Here is a 20,873-nt window from a genome sequence, read left to right as displayed (position 1 = left end):
GATGTTTATGTTGTCATTTTTTGTTTTGGCCTGAAGCTCCACCCTCCACCTATCTCCCAATCACCAAGTCAGTATTGTTTCTGAAGCTCCACCCTCCACCTATCTCCCAATCACCAAGTCAGTATTGTTTCTGAAGCTCCACCCTCCACCTATCTCCCAATCACCGAGTCAGTATTGTTTCTGAAGCTCCACCCTCCACCTATCTCCCAATCACCAAGTCAGTATTGTTTCTGAAGCTCCACCCTCCACCTATCTCCCAATCACCAAGTCAGTATTGTTTCGGCATCCGGGTTGCCAGCTCGGCTCTAATTATGGCAGCCATGGCAGCCTACGTTCCTGCTGCATTCTGCAGCCTACCTGGCAACCTCTGGTCGGGGGGAGGAGGGGGAGGGTACACGCCGCTCAACAATATTTTGAAAGTGACTGCAGTACCAGTTTTGGACATTTCTTACAGACGGCTCCTTTAAGAACACAATAAAACATATTCTCTTTAAAATACGAACGTTAGTTCTGTATTAACAGCTCAAACATTCTGGTCAGAGGTCAACCTAAGCAGCAAACGCAATGACAACTAGCCTTTGGGTATGCCATCAAGCAATCAAAAGCCCCTAATTATACATACATTTGTATTCGTGTATAGGAATTTTTTATGGTACATAGAAAATTCACCCCCGTACAGTTGTCGTGGATGGGTGTCCTAATGATGGAGACCAACACTTGCTTTTAAACCAGGATGTAAATATGTTCATATCTGCTCTGAAGATGAATGACTTGGACGTGAAACCGACTCCTAGTGGTCGTTCGAGGAATTGCAACTGCTCCTCGAACCTGGAAGTTAGGATGTTGGTGTTTGGTCTTTATTCACATCTCACCAGTCAAGACATAAGTAGCAGTCAGTGTAAGTAAGTGTACAGTACCAAAAGTGATGACAGCTTTCCATTGGCTGCGACAGCTGTCAATCACAAGGAATACACTCTTAATTATGCATCATTTTTGCGTATTTATATAATTTATCGCATGTGGTGTGTAACCCCCAAACACTCTCCCAGTAAATGAGATTGACCTGCTTTTGGAGTCAGTTGAGGAACAGTATTTATTTCTGAGTGTGCATCCCCACTAGAGAGATAGATGTCGCCTCTAGAGCCTTGAATAAACTCTTTAGAAACCTGCGGCTGACTTCATATGAGACAGACGGCTGAAATACACTATACTGCCAAAAGTATTCGCTCACCCTTCCAAATAATCGGAATCAGGTGTTCCAATCACTTCCATGGCTACAGGTGTAAAAATCAAGCACCGAAATGTTAAATATTCCACTGTCAGCTGTATTATAAGAACATGGAATACTTGGTGTGCTGAAGCATTTTGGACTTTGTTGGACCAGTTTGGAGCCGGCACCTCCCCCTTCCAACATGACTGTGCACCGGCGCACAAAGCAAGGTCCATAAAGACCTGCATGAGTGTTTGGTGTGGTGAACTTCACTGGCCTACACTGGGTCCTGACCTCGACCCGACAGAACACCTTTAGGATTAATTAGAGCGCAGGATGAAAGCCAGGCCTTCTCATCCAGCATCAGTGTGACTTCACAAATGCACCTCTGGAAGAAAACACTCCTGAACCCGTTGGACAGCCTTCCCAGAAGAGTCTGAGCTGCTACAGCTGCAAAGGCCGGACCAACGTCATATTGAACCCGGCGGAACAGGAATGGGATGCCACTTAAATTCATATGCGAGCCGAGGCAGGTGAGAGAATACTTTGGGCAGTATACAGTATCTGAAGTTGAGTCGGTATCAGGAGTGAAAGTTCCTGTTGTCACAGGTCGGTTGTGTTCAGGTGCTCGGCTGATTTGCATACTGAGGTGTTCCTGTACAGTGGACTGTGGACAGATCACATGACGTTTATCAGGTGAATATGTAAGGGATAATGCCCGACTAGGTGTACATTATTTTTTTCAATAGTTTTTATTCAATCAATCAATCAATCAATCAATCAATCAATCAATCAATCAATCAATTCATATTTATTTCGAGCAATGAACATAACATAAATGACCTGCGTGCAACATAAAATTAAACAAATACCTTTTATCAGGTTTATCAGGTGCAGGTTCAAAATACAAATTAATTCATCAACACTCGAAAGGGAGTGGGAAGAAGAAAATGTATTTAATCCCACCCCTGTTTCTCATTAACAACTTGACAGATTTTTTTTTTTAAGGCTTCCTCCTGTCTCAACATTTGAACCAAAAAAAATGAAAAAAAGACCTATATCAAATTATAAAAAAAAAAAATTCTACAGTTCACCTCACCTAAATTCACACATTGTGGCTACGAAATGCAGATGCATTTCATGGCCACAATGCGTGCAAATCCAGGAACAATGTATATAGTAATATTTATAGTTAACCGTTAACTTATATTTATAATAAATACCAGCAATGGTAAGAGTAACAATACCAAAAGGTAATGGACATAATGGACATGGACATATAGTACATACATACACGTCAGTGATGGTCAGAACAACAGTACCAGTAGGTAATGGACAATACAAACTTACTAAATGTATTATGCGAAATATATGGACGACGTGGGGGCGTGAACCGCCCGACGCGAAGAAATACCACGGTCACTTACCAAAAAACATAAATATTAAATCAGGTATTCATGCTTTAATGTGTTTTCAGTTGAAATCATTAGTTTTATAATAAGCCACAGCGGAGCGGCTGAGCGGACTATTTAATCTCTCGTCCGCAGCCGTTGAAACCTGGTAGTTTTTAACAGTAACGCCTGAGGGTTTGACTAATACCTGGAACAATCACTATACCGTCCCATAAGGGCCTTATGCAATGGACAGTGTTGATTCTCCAGTAACTAGGACGGACCAGAGAAACGACTTATCAACGGGATATTCTAGTCCGCTCAGCTCCGCTCGGCTACAGTAACAAACAGTAAATAGATTTGTTTCAAAGAATCAAAGTCCACAGATAGTTTCTTAAACCGTTTTATTAAGCTACAAATATTACCAATCATTCAAATAAATAAACGTTTCACCAAATAGATTAAAAGAAATGACAAAATCACTCATGTCGCCGTCCTGTGAACATTATACAATAAAGAGAAAAAAAAACACAATTCTATCGCTTTATTAGATATTTATTCAGTCATTCGCCTTTATTTAACCAGGCAGGTCATGAAGAAAACATTCTTATTTACAATGACGGCCTGGCAAGAGACAAGGACCACTTGGGGGTGAAAGGAAGTGGTTTAGGGAGTAAAACACAGTAAAATTGTAGCTCTACAAAGGTAAAAAACCATTAGGGAGCATTTTTTGGCAAAGCAGCAGAAATTGGCAGAACACCGGCTCTTCTTCTCTGAATCTTCGTTGCCATGGTTACCACCTGGCAGTTAATCCAACGCAATGATATTAAAGTTATCAGGCAATTTGACCGAACTTGTTTTCTAGTAGTGTAGGTTATAACCAGTACTGGAGTTGAGGGGGGATGAGGGGGGATGGCATCCCCCCCTGAAATAAAAACCGTCAAAATCACCCCCCCTGTAAAATTGCCATCCCTCCTTTCTATCCCTTATGTCATTTCATCAATGAATGTGGTTTTACTGCTATTTCAACATTTAGAGACATCACCAGAAGAATAACTTATTTGACAAATTTCACCTGTTTCAAGTAAATTTTCACTTGAAATAAGTAGAAAAATCTGCCAGTGGGACAAGATTTATCTTCTCATTACAAGCAAAAAAATCTTGTTCCACTGGCAGATTTTTCTACTTATTTTAAGTGAAAATCTACTTGAAACAGGTCAAAATTAATGTTTTTTCCAGTAATGAGTCTTGTTTTAAGTGTAATGAGATTTTTTTTTTACTAAAATGAGACATTTTAACTAGAAATAAGACAAATATTCTTGTTAATATTGTGAGTTTTTGCAGTGATCCATTTTACTTATCCTGTGAAGGACAGAGTCATATTGATAAGTTCAGAAAAGTGTTTTTTATGGTTGTGTTTTGATGTATTTGATGTAAGCCCAGTGGATATTTAAAGTTTACAGAAGGCTGCATTTAACTGCTGCTATGTCATTCCTGAAGTATTTCTGCAGGTGTTTTGGTCACTGCTATTATTTGTAATATATTATATTATTTGTAATCAGCACAAATTATCTGTCCCCATATGATAAAATCCTCCATCCCCCCTGGTTTATTTTTTTACAACTCGAGTACTGGATATAACGTATAACCTCCACCTGCCAGCCAATCAGAGTCGAGTATTCACACAGACCGTGGTATAACTCGGAACAAACCACACGGAGATCGGGCGTAAACCATGGATGTATTATAGAACCCGTGTTTGGGTCAGAATGACTGATTTAAAGGAAACGGGACGGGATGTGCTGGCTCTCTGACGTTAGTCTCCGCCCGCCCCTGCCGGCCGTCCCGGTGCCCGGCTGAAGCGGACCCCGTGAGCATGTCGCAGGGGTTTCCCGCGGACCGCACCACCTCGATGCGGGGCAGCGGGGGTCCCGCGGGGGCGGGGTCCGCCCCGGCCCCGCTCACCGGGGGGTCCCGCAGAACCAAGGTCACCTCAAAACGCTTATCATTAAAATACTCGGAGTTTTGTGGTGCACCGTGGCGGCTACCGGGCGGACCTCTGGGTCCTAACACCCCCCCGCTCCACCGACGGTGGACGGCTCCGAAGATGGCGGCGGTTCCTGTTACACTGGACTGAAACTTTCCCGTTTTTTCCCGAACCCCCTCGGTTCTGCCTGAAGTCGTGCGGACAGCAGTCGGGGTTCCGGCGGACTGAACGGTACCGGGGTGCGGGGGGCTGCGGCCGGGCCGTCTGCGGGACCGGGGCGGACTCAGCCCGGGCTCCGTGTGTGAACGAGCGGGGCCGCCGCGGCGCGCCTCTCCCGAAACCGGGTCGGCGCTGGGACCCGGGGGCCCTGTCACGTGACCTGAGCGGAGTCGCGGTGAGCACCGGACCGCTCTGACAGGGCGCTAATCCGGACCGCCGTGTGTCTGCGCTGTTACTGATCCAGGACCAGCGTCCACGGCACCTGAGCGCAGGTGAGACCCGCGTGCCGTGTTGGTGTTGTGAGCACGTGTCTCTGTTTTAAAAACAGGTTGATTTGATGAAAACAAAAAAAGTGAGGCCTCGAAACCGATTTTAACTGCTCTCACTTCCTGCTCGTGACGGACAGCTGCACTGGCCAATAGGATGGAGAAGCTGCAGGAGCTGGACCAATCAGAGCTGCAGGAGCTGCTGGACACCCCGCAGAGGGTGGAGTCGATGGCCCAGGAGTCTGACGAGGTGAGCAGGGCTTATCTGCAGGGCTGGGGTTCGAGGGTCACAACAACACCCACAACGAGGCCGGTGGCCCTCAACCTACCAGCACGCTCTGGATGGGCTGGAGTTAGATCTGCAGAACTTACACTACCACCAATCAATCTGCAATAACAATAACAATAACAACCACAATCATATGCTGTAACAATGCACCTTTCAACAACCATGTCTACCTCATACTGCTGCACCTTTCACTTTTTAAAACAAATGTATATACCGTACGTTAATAAGAGCTGTCATTTGTCTATTTACTGTACAGTGAGCGAAAATTCCCTATCTTGTTTGACCTGACTTGGCCAAATAAACATGATTCTGTGATAAGTCGGTGTCCTGGAACACTGTGGCTGCGTCCGAAATTCCATACTTCCACCCTAATGAGTATGTGAGATTTTTTAGTGCGTCCGAAACATTAGAACGTACTCAATAGTAGCTCTATCCATACTCATTCTGGAGATATGTATTATGGACACTAACCGAGCAGAAACTTCCCACAATGCTAAAGTATCCCTGGTTGCTAAGTGATACGTATATGTCATAAGTATAATATTAAGTATAATGATATTATTATATAATATTATTATTATAATATTCGTATATAATATTATATAATGTCATCTTGTTTTGGCCAGGAAATAGCGGAGCGGTGATGCTACTGCTGCTGTGACACGTCACTTCCTCCCAACGGCAGGAAGTGACGTGTGTGTTCTTAATAGTACGTCCGAATTAATGCATACTACTGATATTTACTCAAAAGTGTGCCGAACTTAAGTATACTTTTTAGTATATACTGTTTAACATGGCATTTCGGACGCACCGCATGTCTACCTCATACTGCTGCACCTTTCACTTTTTAAAACAAATGTATATACTGTATGTTAATAAGAGCTTTCATTTGTCTATTTACTGTGTACAGTGAGTGAAAATAACCGAGTCAAATTCCCTATCTTGACCTGAATTGGCCAAATAAACATGATTCTGATTCTGATTCTGACCTGTGATAAGTCCGTGTCCGAAATTGCATACTTCCACCCTAATGAGTATGCAAAATGAGTATGCGAGATTTTTAAGTGCGTCCGAAACATTAGTCAATACTCAATAGCCGAGCAGAAACTTCCCACAATGCTAACGTATCCCTGGTTGCTAAGTTATACGTATATGTCATAAGTATAATATTAAGTATAATAATATTATTATAAAATATTAATATTATAATATTAGTATATAATAATATTATATAATGTCCTCTTGTTTGGGCCAGGATAAACAGGAAATAGCGTCACTTCCTCCCAACGGCAGGAAGTGACGTGTGCGTTCTTAATAGTACATCCGAATTAATGCACACTACTGATATTTACTCAAAAGTGTGCCGAACTTAAGTATACTTTTATACTGTTTAGTATGGCATTTCGGATGCACCGAGTAATTAAACGGATCCCACACGGTACTTTTATATAGAACCCAAACACGAGCCGTAAACATAGTACCGGTAGTACCTTAAAATAATAGAAATCAAACGGACAAACACAACGAACATGTTGTTGTTTTTTGCAGTGCCCAATTTATTTATTTTACAAAAATGAAGTCAAGAAGAAGAAAAATCGCATGGGCATTACTAACCACAGCTCTACTGCTTCTGTAGGATTTAAGAGTGTAAGTTGCATCTACGTACTGCTAATCAGCTCTCAGGGAGTGGTAGTTTAGTGGTTACAGAGGTGGGAGGACCCAGGTTCAAGACCCGAGGATGGCAACCAAAATACACCACCTTGGGTCGCTGAGCAAGGCCCTTAACCCTGATTGCTCCCCCAGAATTGAAAAGGCACATGTTCTGGCAGCGTTTAGGTGTGTAAAAACACAAAGCAAATAGGGAAAGATATCTTTCCCCTTCTTCCTGCACGTCCATCTGGAAACGGTTATAAAACTTTCCCAAACAATTTGGAGTTCAGTGTTCACAAACAACCTCAAGATTAGCCCACTCGGAGAATTAAAAATACAAACAGAACACACATTTCAGCCTACAGCCGTCACGGTGGGGTCGGAGCATTAAAGCCCATGACGGCAAAACAGTTTTTAGGAGAAAACCTCTCATGTGTAATAACATGACTTTCACAAAACTGTGTCTGAACGAACCACGAGACTTCTGCAGAGCAGAGAGTTGTTTACGGGGCTAGTCCCGCCTCCAAATGAGCTCAAGGCTGTCCTGAAAACATGTGGATCTGTCATAAATATTGATATTATTCATGTTTAATCATCTCCTGGTGTTTTAACCACTTCACGACACCTTTAACGTTCAGATCCAGAACATCCAGCTGGAGAGAGAGATGGCGCTGGCGTCCAACCGCAGCCTGGCCGAGCAGAACCTGGACGTGAAGCCGCGCCTGGAGTCCCTGAAGGAGGTGTTGGTGACCAAGTACTCTCAGCTGGAGGCCTGCAGAGAAACCTACAGACAGCACTGCTCCCTCAGAGGTAGGGTGGAGAGATGCACCCATCAGGATTTTGAGGGCCGATCAACAAAATCAGTATCTGCCGATCACCGATCACAGCGTGAAATCCATAAATTCTTCAATATTGTTGTGTCATGTTGATGACACTGATATTCTATTATTAGGAGATGAGAAAGCATCATGAATTGACCACTGTTTTATTGCAGGCTGAGGCAATGTGCAATATTTCACCCTCCAGAGACTCAGAGATGATTTAGACTCATGTAGCTTATTAACTTAAGCTTTCCTGTGATAATAAATGTGTGTACAACACAACGTGCAGTACACCAATACCAACACAGACAACAGTAGATATTTCACTCTCTTAGAGTTGATACAAGTTGTAAACTATAAACCTTAGTTTTTCTGAGGAAAAAGGAATAAAATCTTACAATAAAAAATGAATTATTAAGCTTTGTGAAAGCTTTAGCGGTAGCATCCGTCACGTGTGAGGAAACTATTGTATGTGAAGCTCAACTCTTCACACTAGAACTCCAAATGTCACTCGTGAAGCTGAAACGACTGTCGTCCTGCGTGAGGGTTAGGGTTGGCTGTGAGGTTAGTTAGGTATAACTTGGATTTCATCAGTGAAATAAGCACGACTCGGCAGCGCGTACCGGGATCCGAGCAGCTAACGACGCGGCTAAACCCGATGTCTGCTACAACGACAAACGGCTGATGATCAAGGCTTATGAATCCATTACCTTAGGATGTCGTTCTTTTTTTTTTTCTTGCTGTTGGTGCTGTCGTTTATACGTCTCTGTTACGTTCAGCTGAGTTAGCGGCGTTGCTGCATGTTCCTGTTCTTTATATAGTCCTTGATGTGAGAAACTTTCAAATGTCTTATCAGCTTCGTTGTGTTGAAATTCTTTAGTAACATTCCTCTTCGGGGTATCTCCTTTGCACACACTTTGCAAACTGCAAACTTGTTGTCCTTTTCGGACATTGTAAAACTCCCGTCCCGGCGACGTCATTTTCAGTGTTGATGTTTTGTAGAGACTGTCACGCCCCTTTAGGAACGCACACGCAGGCGGCGGTTTGGTGTTGTAAACGTCATCAGATCGCCTGCTTTGAACTATTATTTTGAGAACGGCGATCAAAACCGATAGGGGCTTTATCGTCCGATACCGATGGGTTGCTGATCAATCGGTACATCTCTAGTAGGATGGAGGCGGATTTCTTGAAGCCCGTCAACGAACAGAACTCGTACTTGCTGCGTTCAGCCCAGCGTTGCATCACAAGGGTGGTGCACGATGGTTTCCTCCGCCCGGCCTCCTTTTCAACCACCAGGCTCTGTGTTTTCATGACTTTTTTTTGTGTCTCATTGGGTAGTTTTATTGTTCAGATTTCTTTGGCGGTATGACATGTTTTTTGATGGTTTTGCTTGTGGAGGTGGTGCAGAGGTCTCAGAGATCTGATGCTACGTCAGGCATGAAGGGGTTAAATCTGCTCTCGCAGTCTTCCGTCCTTCTTCTCAGCCAAAACCAATGTGATCAATGATGTTGATGAAAACTTGATGGTGGTTGGGGTTCAGAAGGACCTGAGTCCTGAGAGCGGGAGCTCAGACTAGCGGGATGTACTCGTGGGGAACACGACTGATGTCATGACGGCGTCTCCTCCTCCTCCTCAGATGGTATGGTGGGTCAGGTGTCTCCTGAGGCCTTGTTCTTCAGACTACAGACGGAGAGCAGTAAGACGGAGGCAGAGTCCGAGGTGAGTCTCACACACACACACTCACACACACACACACACACACACACACACACACACACACACACACACACACGCACACACTTTACGAACACAAGATCTTTATTTTTGTCACTTGTCAGTGCAACAATCACCTCTCTAACTGGGTCTTCGACGTAAAGTCGAGCCCGTAGGAGACCTCGGCAAGACAAGACACCACCCTTTATGTTTGTGGGAGCCTTTTCTTCAGCTTTGTTTAACGGATAAACCCTCCAACGAAACCCGCATCAACTAACCTCCAGGAACATGGAGCGTAGTAGGCAGTTTCAGAGAGACTACTCCAAACTACAACGGGACAGCTCAGAACCAACATAGGTGAATCACAACAGGGTGTGTTGTGTTCACACCTCAGAGTGTGGTCACATGAGGTCCAGACCTCCTCAGAACTGGCACTTTTCCACTAGTACCTACTCGGCTCTACTCATCTCAACTCAGCCTGGTTTCTTTTCCATAACAATTCAGCACCTGGAGAAGTAGGAGGTTGGAGAAGCTGCAGTGATGTATTAGATTGTGTGATCTAAACGAAGAAGACAACAACACTAAAGATGTAGAACCTGGAGGAGATGATAGATGTGCTGCTGGGTCTGTGGCTTGTGTTTGATACCAAGTTAAAAAATGAGAGTGAGAGAAACTTCAAGCGGCGACACTTTTTAGTTTTTATTTGAATGTTCGTCTGGTCGCTCCTTATCGCCCGTCTACATCCCTTTTTAATTCTCAGATTTGGAAAATGAACAAGAAGCTGCCAGTCGCTCTTTCACTGATTTCCACATCCTGACTCAGACGTCTGACTCCAACCCCCTGACCAATCGGTGGCCTGTAGTGTGATGATGTCAGATACAGCCGACTCAGCAGAACCTCGGCAGAATAGTTACAGAAAAAGTATCTACTCGACCCGCCTTGACCCCTGGTGGGAAAGAACCAAACTGGGACGAGGCAAGTCGGGCTGCATCAATTGTGTGTCTTCTCCCATCCCGCAAGAGAAATGTCCCAGACAAATCCATCTGATTTAATGTTAACGTGATAATTGTGGAGCTTGATGGATAATTGACAGTTCATAGGTCACCTGACCGAAAATTAGATACAAATCTCTGCTTGTCATCATCACACGAGCTATTTCGCCTTTTGCGCACGCATCAATTATGTGATTGAGGATATAGCAATGAGAGTAGCTGTGAGTGGCTCAAATAACACTAATAAATAACATAAAATAAACAAAGTTAACGAACGAAACAAATTAATTTAACAAATGAATCACTTGGCCATTACATTGCTGGAGGAAGAGAATGTTGCTGACCGACTGCGGTTCCAATCCCTGCGTCTCTTCCAACATGCTCCACAGACACTAAACAAAGTTTCTCCAAATATCTGACTGGCCCGGCTTTGTCTTTGTTTTGTAAAGACCTTGTTTGAGGTTCCCCGTCATTGATTTCCACTTTGTCGCTAGGCTACATCCCAATCCCGTGTTTCTTTTAGTCGTACGCTCCTGCCCGCGTCAAAGTTCAAACCGCCCGCTCCCGCGAGATTTGCGTTGGGTCCCGCCGGGTCCCAATGCAGCCCTCTAGTCCAGACCTCCTCAGAATGTGGTCTGGATTCACCCTGGTCACAGTTACCTCTGTACTTGAAGCTGTTCGCCTACGATCAGATCAGTCAGAGCACATCTGAATACATCTGAATACCTTCGTGTCCCAGTTTGGAGGGAGCGAGTCTCCAGACCTCCACGCTGACCTGCTGGTCCAGGAGGAGGACTGGATCATCAGCTGGTATAAGTGGCCCTGTATAAGGATCCTGCTGGATCTCTGCTGAACCGGCCCCGGGTACAGAGGGGAGGCTGCATGCCGGTACCGGCACAAGTCCTCCCCCCGCTTCCTAGCAGGACTCTTTCACCTGGACGCGGCTGTCAGGTCGGCTCCAGCGTCCCGGCACCTTCTCCTGAGGTTCTGATCCATCCCGTTTACATCTAGCCTTAAGTTTACTGTTACCATGGCAACCTGACACGTGGGCCGATGCGTCATTGTTAGGAATGGGTGATATTTTATCGTTCACGATAAACCATCAAAATAAATTCCCCACGGTAAGAATTTGTCATCTCCCGGAAAAAACGATAAATTCCCGATGCTGACATTTTTGTTTAAAGCCGGATTTATGGTTCTGCGTTAAATCGACGCACAACGTACGTGTGCGGGAAAGAAAGAAAGAAAGAAAGAAAGAAAGAAAGAAAGAAAGAAAGAAAGAAAGAAAGAAAGAAAGAAAGAAAGAAAGAAAGAAAGAAAGAAAGAAAGAAAGAAAGAAAGAAAGAAAGAAAGAAAGAAAGAAAGAAAGAAAGAAAGAAAGAAAGGATCAATTCCCATTGATGAGGTTTTTGTGTAACAAACATGGTGGATCTGAGTCATTCCAGTTTTGCAGTACAGGTGTAACTAATTTAATTGTTTTTTATTAATTCAATGTAATTGGTGTAGTTTAGTAGTATTTAGTATCTTTTAGAGCAGTGTTTTGGGGGCTCCAAAGACTGAATGTGGTGATAGATTTATAGTTAAAAAGGTGGAGTTGAATTGGTATTTTTTTAATCCTCATTTTTATCGTTATCAGGATAAATGCCAGAAATTATTGTGATACATTTTTTAGTCCATTCCGCCCATCCCTAGTCATTGTACGATTTTTGTCACTGACAGCGACTTCAGCTGCACGAGTTTGTGGATGCTGGAAGTTTAGAGAGGAGCTGGTTTCTGCTCTGCTGTAAACGTCACTGTGTGTGTGTGTGTGTGTGTGTGTGTGTGTGTGTGTGTGTGTGTGTGTGTGTGTGTGTGTGTGTCTCTGTGTGTGTGTGTGTGTGTGTGTGTGTGTGTGTGTGTGTGTGTGTGTGTGTGTGTGTGTGTGTGTGTGTGTGTGTGTGTGTGTGTGTGTGTGTGTCTCTGTATGTGTGTGTGTGTCTCTGTATGTGTGTGTGTGTGTGTGTGTGTCTGTGTCTCTGTTTGTGTGTGTGTGTGTGTGTGTGTGTGTGTCTCTGTTTGTGTGTGTCTCTGTTTGTGTGTGTGTGTGCAGGATCTGGCCGACGAGTTTCTGGACGGATCGCTACCATTGGACTCGTTCCTGGACCGGTTCCTGTATCTGCGCTCGCTGGCTCATAAACGACGCGTGCGGCTGGAGAAGCTGCAGGAACTGCTGCGACAGCGGAGCGAGGGCAGCCCCCCCGCCATGACATCATCAGCAGGCGCCAGCCAGAACCCCGCCCCCTCCCCCGCGCTCTGGAGCCAGTCCCACGGCGACCACGGCCTCGGACCAGCACCAGTCCGGCTCCAAGCCTCCCCCCTGCAGCTACCAGAACGCCTCATCGTCCGCCGCGGGCCCCTCGGGGCTGCCCTACAGCGCCTACCCCGCCCCCCCCTCCCAACCCCGCTCCCCCAGGGGCGGCGGCGGCGGCCTCCGCTCCAAACAACCCGCCTCCTCACTTTCCCCCGTACTCTGGTTCCGGTTCCCCCTTCAGCCCGGCGGGAGGCTACTCCGGCCCCATGCCGGCGTTCGGGCCCCCGGCCGCCGCCGGCCCCTGCCCTTACCCCGCCCAGCCCTCCTTCCCCACCCCCCACCCCGGCTCAGCGTTCGGCCAGTACACGCCCAGCCACCCCCACAGCGGGCCCGCGCCCTACCCGGCCTCCTACAGCTACGGGGGCTACAGCTACCAGGCCGGGGCCCCCTACTCCGGCTCCCAGTCCCCCACGGGGAGGGCCATCCACAGACCCGGGTACGGCCTCCCCCAGCCCTACTCCTGAAGGCTCTGGTGCCGGGAACACCCGCTTCCTCACAATTCTTCCTCTCGTCGCCCCGTTCCTCCTCCTGCTTCACCCAACTCTGTTGCACTATTTCTGTCTGCACATCCGCCCTCAGTTTGACCCCCCCCCTAAACACACACACACACACACACACACACACACACACACACACACACACAGTGCTGGGCGGTATACCGGTTCATACCGAATACCGGTGTTTATTTTTCTTATGATATGAATGTTTCATATACCGTAATACCGGTGAGTTTGTACAGTAGCGTACACAACGCTGGGAACGTAGCGCCGCTGGACACTGTTTGTGAGGGGACTGTTTAGCAGTAGTGATGCACCGATTGTTCGGTAACCGGAATTGTTCGGCCGAAAATGGCAAAGAAAACACTTTCAGTGTTCGGTGGAATAAGTGGGGAAAAAAACGTGTGATATTGTGATATAAGGAAATAGACTGGCCGCTCCCGTACCGGTTGCGCACCACAAACAAAAAGTAACCAGATAAGAATTTTACCTAACATTCACCAGGAGGTGGAACCAAAACAACATAATGCTGGGAAATTAAAAAATGTTCAGTTTTTTAATTTCAATAAATATTTTCTACCTTGTAATTTTGTAAAAGATTTTTCTCTTTGAAAAGCATGCCTAAATCAAATTTATTTGATTTATGCAATGGTGAAAGAATTGGCAAAATAAATGAAAAACTGTGAAGAACCATGTTCGGTATTGTTAAAATAGGCCATTCTAAGCCAATTTACTGCAGCAATTCCTTTCCAAATCATTAGAAAATGTGGTTAACACCCAGTTGTGCATGAAAAAAAAAAATACCGTGATATACCGTGAAACCGATATAATTTTGAAAAATACCGTGATATAAATTTTTGGTCATACCGCCCAGCACTACACACACACACACACACACACACACACACACACACACACACACACACACACACACACACACACACACACACACACACACACACTAGTCTCAGGTTGTTGTGTTGAAACGTTTAAACACACCCCTCCTCCCTCCCCCTCCCGTCTTGAGTGTGTGTTGCTGTGTGTCAATCAAAGCCCTCCTCCCGCGACACGGACGGCTGCTTCTGCTGCAGGTGTGGTGGTGGCGGGGGGGCAGAGCTGGGCTTCTCCCTCAGGTCCATGAACCTCCAAGGATCAGTGTCAGTCCGACCAAAGACCCCGTCGCCGACAGGAAGCCGCTGCAGCGCCGCCTCCTGTCCCCGTCACGCTCCGTAGTGGAAGCGCTGCGGTTCCTCTGCTCTCTCCTCACGCGTCTATCCTGAGCAGGTCACATGACCAGGTCAGCTGTTTGTGCTCCAGGGTGTCACGGGGAGAGTGAAGGAGTCCCTGCAGCCCTCCCGGCACTCCCACGGGTGTACCACGGCGGCGGACAGCGCCCCCTGCTGTTTACACTACGGATCCACCTGACACCTGTGACGTCCTTCCCCTGTAATCAGTCAAAAGTGTCTCTCCCACACTGGAGCTGTGGACGCCCCCCCCATCCCCCTCCCCCTCACCACCATCCTGAGGAACCAGTTCAACATCTCTGAAGCAGAGGCGAGCTGTTGACCCACAAATGTCTCCTTATTTAAACTGAGAAGCTGCCAGCCGCAGTACCGCCGCTCCCCCACCAGGTGGCAGCACGTCACCTGGCCGGCCCCCTCATCCCCTCCCGACACACACATGCACACACTCCTCTTTCTCTCTGTGTTTTCTCCACACACCGCGGTCACGTGACTTGAGACGGCCGGAGCGCCACGAAGGATGAAGCGGCTCCTCGCAGAGACTTGTTTTGTTCAGAGTCTTAGAAAAGCACAAGCAGCATGTCCTCACATGGTCAGGCATTAAAGTCATTCAGAGGGAAATCTGACTAAAGGGAAATCTATGATGATACTGATGACTGTAGATTGTTTAAAATCTTGTTTAGGTTTCTTTTCTTTCTTTTTTTTTTGGGTTGTGAATAATTAAACTGGAGTTGATTTGAACTGAGCTGCACTGAGTCTTTATTTCTGAAAGTTTAAGCGGTCCTGGTGCCTAAGCAAATACACGCTTAGTTAATGGTGAAATAAAACTGCCCGTGTGAGGCAGACAACACCGGCCAGGTGGGCAGGACGTTTAAATTATATTCAAGGTTAATGTAATTTATTTTTTAAGGTAAGGCTTAATGAAATCATAGATTAGTAACAAAATGTGAGGGTTTTTTTTTTGCATCAAATTAAGAAGTAACTTTCTTTCTGGTCATTAGAGGACAAAAATCTTTGTTTTACTGTGTAGCACTTTGAGAAAGTGTGTTATGAATATTATAATTATTACTGATTCCCAGTTTAGACTCAGGAAGGTTGACATCTCAGACGGTTCAGAAGAGCCTTAACAATCTGATTTAAAAGGCAGTCAGATCTGAAGATCATCTGCAAAACAATGAAAAACGATGCTGAGCTTTTAAAAGAACAGATCCCAAAGGAAGGAAAATTGGAGAAAAAAAGAACAGGGCCTAAAATAGAGCCTTGAGGAAGCCCGTAGCAACGCAGGTAATTTAAAACTCGGACGGACGTCAAGGCCGCAACTGATGAACTACCTTTTCTCAGAGCTTAGACAGAAAAGGGAGTTTGGAGAAAGGCCTGCGGTTAGAAATGACAGAACAATCCATGCTGTCGTTTGTCATGAGTGGCTGACCCCAGCATGTTTGAAGGCAGCAGGAAAAAAAAACGCAAACCAGACATCCATGAAGAATTTATAAGGTCCACGCATGGCCCAGTGGTATTAAACATCCTTAAAAAGATGAGGTGGGATGCCGTATGTGCTGGACAATAAGGGCAGAGTGAGAAGCCTGGTCCAAACCTTTAATTCCTCCCCAGACCACTAGAGGCCCAATCCAAACCTGCAGTTCATCTCCCGACCACAAGAGGGAGGATCCAAATCTGCAGTTCCTCCAGAGACCATAAGAGGCTTGGTCCAAATTATCAATTCCTCAGTCAACCACTAGAGGATGGATTTAAACCTACAGTTCCTCCACAGACCACAATAGGTTGCATCAAAACATGCAGTTCCAAGACTGACCACTAGAGGGTGGATACAAACCTGCAGTGTCTCAATCAAGCACTGGGGGATGGATCCACACCTGCAGTTCCCCTACCAACCACTAGAGTAGTGGTCCCCAAACTACGACCCCCAGCCCGCCTCCACATTTGACCCGGCCCCCTGAACAATACCAGAGACAGAAAAAAAAAAATGCTACAATGATTCACTTTGCCCCAGCACGTTTTTAACCCTTATGTCCACCAAGTCAAGTCTAAAGCCCTGCACCGGACGGGTTTCTTCATCCCGCTCCCGCCCGTATCCGCAAAACTGAGAATTCATGTCCGCACAAATTAATAGAGATGCATTGATTTAGTGTCTTCTCCCGTCCCGCAAGAGAAATGTCCTGGACAATATCTGATTTAATGTTAACATGATAATTGTGGAGCTTGATGGATAATTGACAGTTCATAGGTCACCTGATCGAAAGTTAGATGCAAATCCATCATTGTCATCATTGCACGTTCGCAAGTTATTTCGCCTTATGTGATTAAGGTTATAGCAACGTGAGTAGCTGTGAGTGGCTCAAATAACATAAAATAAACAATGTTAACGAATGAAAAGAATTAATCTAACAAATGAATCGCTTGGCCATTACATTGCTGTGGAGGAAGAGAATGCTGCTGACCGACTGCGGTCCCGTGCTTCTCTCTTCCAAGATGCTCCACAAGCACTAAACGCAGTTTCTCCAAATATCGGACTTGATTTGCTTTGTCTTTGTTGTGTAAAGACCTTGTTTGAGGTTCTTTTCCACGTCATTGATTCCATCTTGTAGCTAGACTACATCCCGATCCCGCAGTGTTTATTTTAGCCGCCCGCAGCAAAGCTGACCACTCCAGGCTGGATCTAAACCTGTAGTTCCTCCACCGACCACTAGAACTAAGCAACTGAACTGGAACAAGGACTGGTTTGGCTGCTGTTGCTCAGACAGCTGGTTGTTGGGTGGCGTTCGATTTTACCAAAATGGTCCCCTGCAGTACGATGACGGAGAGGCCTCCAAAGCCCTCAGTACGGTCACTGCTAGATGGAGCTCTCTCAGTTCCCAGCGTTTGATGTGGGGACACATCCAAGCCTGTTTCTACTGCAGGATGTCAGGAAGTCAGGTGCTACACTAGCTACAAGCAGTACCAGGTCTAGACTGCTGGGGAACCTCCCATGATGCACTTGGCTCTTTTCTCACTCTGCACTCTTTGCTCCTCCTTTATCTACTGTATATGCCATAATCATTGCCATTAACTGCATATTTTTCTCTCTCTCTTTTTTTTAATTGATTTCGTAGCGTCTACCCATGGACTAATGTTGATTTAAGACGCGACAGAAATCCTTCCTTGCCCATTATTGTTAAAGGGAAAGTTTCGTTTTTTACAACCTGGACCTTATTTCTGGCATTTTTTATGGTCGTATAGTCACCCAGGCAAGTTTGGTGTCATTTGGAGTCCTTCGGAAGATATTAGGAGTTTTGTGCTAGCCGCTTCTCCATATAATGGTAGCGAATGGGGGCACAGCGGGACACAGACGATGCAGCGTCTAAATAACACATTATTGCCGCGAAACTCGTTCATTTCTTTTATGAATCACTAGATCTGCTTCTCGGCTACTTCCAGGACCTGTTGTAACATTGTGGGGCTGTGTGTGTAACAAATAAATCAGTTCGCTAGAGTTCGCTACTGTTAGTTTACTGTTAGTTATTTGAAACATGTCTGAATATTTGTCAAATTCTGAATGAATTGAATTGAATTGAAAATGAACGAGTTTCGCATAGCGTTCAGTTAGAGTTGGTGAGATGTACTTTTACCAACGTACCACTGGAAACCGTCTCACCAGCTCGGTCGACGTACACATCCTCTCCATACTGCATAGCTGCCACACCGAGCTGATGAACCTCCCGTTCAGGTCATGGTGAACGAAACCACGGCCAAGGTTGATGTAGTGGCATCAAATCCAGCCTCAACTCCACAGTTCATGAGGACAGAGATTCCAGCACTTTAAAATGATAAGCGATGAGTATTTCAGAGGTCTAAAATAGGCCTGGGTGCAGTCAGTTATTTGTATATCAGGGACGGGGCCTGTTTGAAAGGTGGGGATTTGAGTGGAACACATAAAACCAAGACCCGTCAAACTTCCTCACTGGTGCAGGATCTGGTAGGAGCTCGCGTCTCCAGACGTGCTGAAAGTAGGTTCGGTCTGAGGTTACAAAGCTGTTCCTTCCACTTCCTCCTTCCTCCCAGCTCGTCGTCGTTTCTGACTCTCCCCGCCCTCGTCACCTTTGAAGGGAGGAAATCTGCAGCTTGCACGAGCAGCAGCATGCCGGGGATGAACTGATTCACTGTCTGGAGACGGAGGTGGGGGGGCTGGGGAGTATACACCTCTGCAGCATTTCCTTTCTCATCACTCTTTCTGTCGTCGGCGTGTTGATCCGATCCGTGCCGTCTCTTCTCATCGTACCACCACTGTGATGGATCTCAGGGCTGTTCTGCTCGTCGCACCTCTCTTTCTCCTCACTGCTGGTAAGTCCGCCAGGGTCGATTCCTCCAGAGCAGCACACTAAAGAACACAAGAACCAGGTACTTAGACAGACCTAAAACATGTAGCGTCCAGAGCCTCAAATGCACCTAAAAACCCAGTGGATGTTTGAGTGGGACATGAACACCGGAGTATTCCTCTCAGATCGTCTCTTGACTCCATCTGAGGGTTGATCTCTGAGAGAGTTCAGCGTTCAGGTTCTTGGTGACACACAAACATCCTGTCTTCATTGAGCACACCCAGTAAACATTAACAGAACCTTCAGGGTTCAGAGGGAGTTGGAGCTCCTTTGGCAGCACCAACGGCCCCAAACCCTGCCAGCGTCAGTGGGTCAGAGCTGCAGAACATTGGGAAGAAGTTCTGGACCAGTACTCCCCCCAGAACTGCTTCAGACACATTTGTTGGGACGTCTCTCTCTTTGTTCTTTACTTTTAGTGTTTTTTGACAAACACATTGAAATGAATACAGGTAATCATGAAGAGGTGCTATTAATATGCTATAATTAACGCGAATCATGTAGCATGAACTGTGGGATGATCTTCAGCAAATGTCTCTTTCTTTGGCTAAATAAACGTGCCATCGCTTCAAACGTTCTCTAAATTCTTCTCACAGCCATAAAGAGCAAGTCACCTGTTGCAGGCGATGCTTCACAGTGACTGTGGGCCAGTTTGCAATACCTTTTTATTTTGCCTAATATCAATAAAACCTTCAATAGAAATGCATAACCTCCATTCAGCCCAGTAAAGAAGTAAAGTAAAACCTTTATTGTCATTATACAGCCAGTATACAATGAGATTGGGAGCGCTCAGCACTTGGTGCATTGGCATAAGTACAATTTAAAGTAAAAAGATAAAAGAGCACCTGTATACAATTTTTGTGGGGAATATTGCACACGGTTTTGCCCAGCAGGCTTTTGGCCATGATACAGGGTTGTAAAAGCTGTATTGATACAAAAACACAGGACTTATTTCGTACAGTAGGCTATTCCAGGTTTAAAGAAAAAGAAAGAAATTATATGACGGGACAAGACCAAAAAATCTATCTGTGATCGGATACAGTTTCTCCACATCCCGTCCAGTAACAAGGCCGGGTTCACCACTTCTGCTCTCTGTTTGGGACTGATACAACAAGTCAGGTGTGAACGGCTCCTGGAGTCACTCCACAGCATCTCTATCGGGTCACGGTCCCAGCTCCGACCCGGCCACTCCATCACCCTGATGTTATCCTGTAGGATATTTTGGTCAACTTTATAATTAATTTCCTCCCTTAGATTATAAAGGCTCCCTGAGGCAGTGGAGCAAACGCAACCCATGATATCGTCCTTCACCACTGAGATCCGTTGTTAAGCTTTCTGTGCTATGCAGCGTATTTAGGAACTGTCATTTCTTTTATCTTTCAGTCTATAAATAATTTACCCCGTTGGTTTGTAGTTTCCCAGAGTGCTCTTTGGCTCTTTAGTGTGATGTCTTTGGGGAGGAGAGATTTCCTCCGTGATGTTCTGCTGTGGACGAGCTGCCTGTTCAGTAATTTAGGGTGGAATCACGTAAGACGGGACACTTTTCTGTTTAAAACACTATAAAATATGCAATTAATTAAATTTAATGATGGTTTTATAAAGTACCACCATTCCCGCAAGTGTTTTCTCTGCTGAAAATGTTAAAAAGAAGTTGAATTTTGGGTTTCACAAGATTGGTCCGGACAGTCCGGCATCATTCACTTAGTAAAAAACTCTCATAAATGGGCCTGGTACCGCTCCCCTTCACAACTATTTCCACCCGTACTGAACTGATTGCAGTGGGGCGGCCTTTAAGTAATGACTCATATATTAACGCTGTTCAAAACTACCACGATGACTGCAAAGTAGCTGATATCACCTCAAAATCTATGGACACA

The 20,873-nt window shown here is 45.6% G+C and overlaps 1 protein-coding gene across 1 annotated transcript; it reads left to right on the top strand.

Annotated features, from left to right (window-relative positions):
* Positions 1-5,055: 5,055 nt before the first annotated feature.
* On the top strand, positions 5,056-13,487 carry vps37c (VPS37C subunit of ESCRT-I). Its single transcript, XM_061724312.1, is given in 7 exon segments — positions 5,056-5,079; positions 5,214-5,323; positions 7,651-7,822; positions 9,470-9,552; positions 12,628-12,840; positions 12,842-12,964; positions 12,966-13,487. Coding segments are annotated over 6 exon segments (1,071 nt in total). The 5' UTR covers positions 5,056-5,079; positions 5,214-5,230; the 3' UTR covers positions 13,353-13,487.
* The last annotated feature ends 7,386 nt before the right edge of the window (positions 13,488-20,873 follow it).

Source organism: Cololabis saira, chromosome 1 (genome assembly GCF_033807715.1).
Source record: "Cololabis saira isolate AMF1-May2022 chromosome 1, fColSai1.1, whole genome shotgun sequence".
Classification (NCBI taxonomy): Eukaryota; Metazoa; Chordata; class Actinopteri; order Beloniformes; family Belonidae; genus Cololabis; species Cololabis saira.
This window is presented reverse-complemented; position numbering and strand designations above follow the sequence as displayed.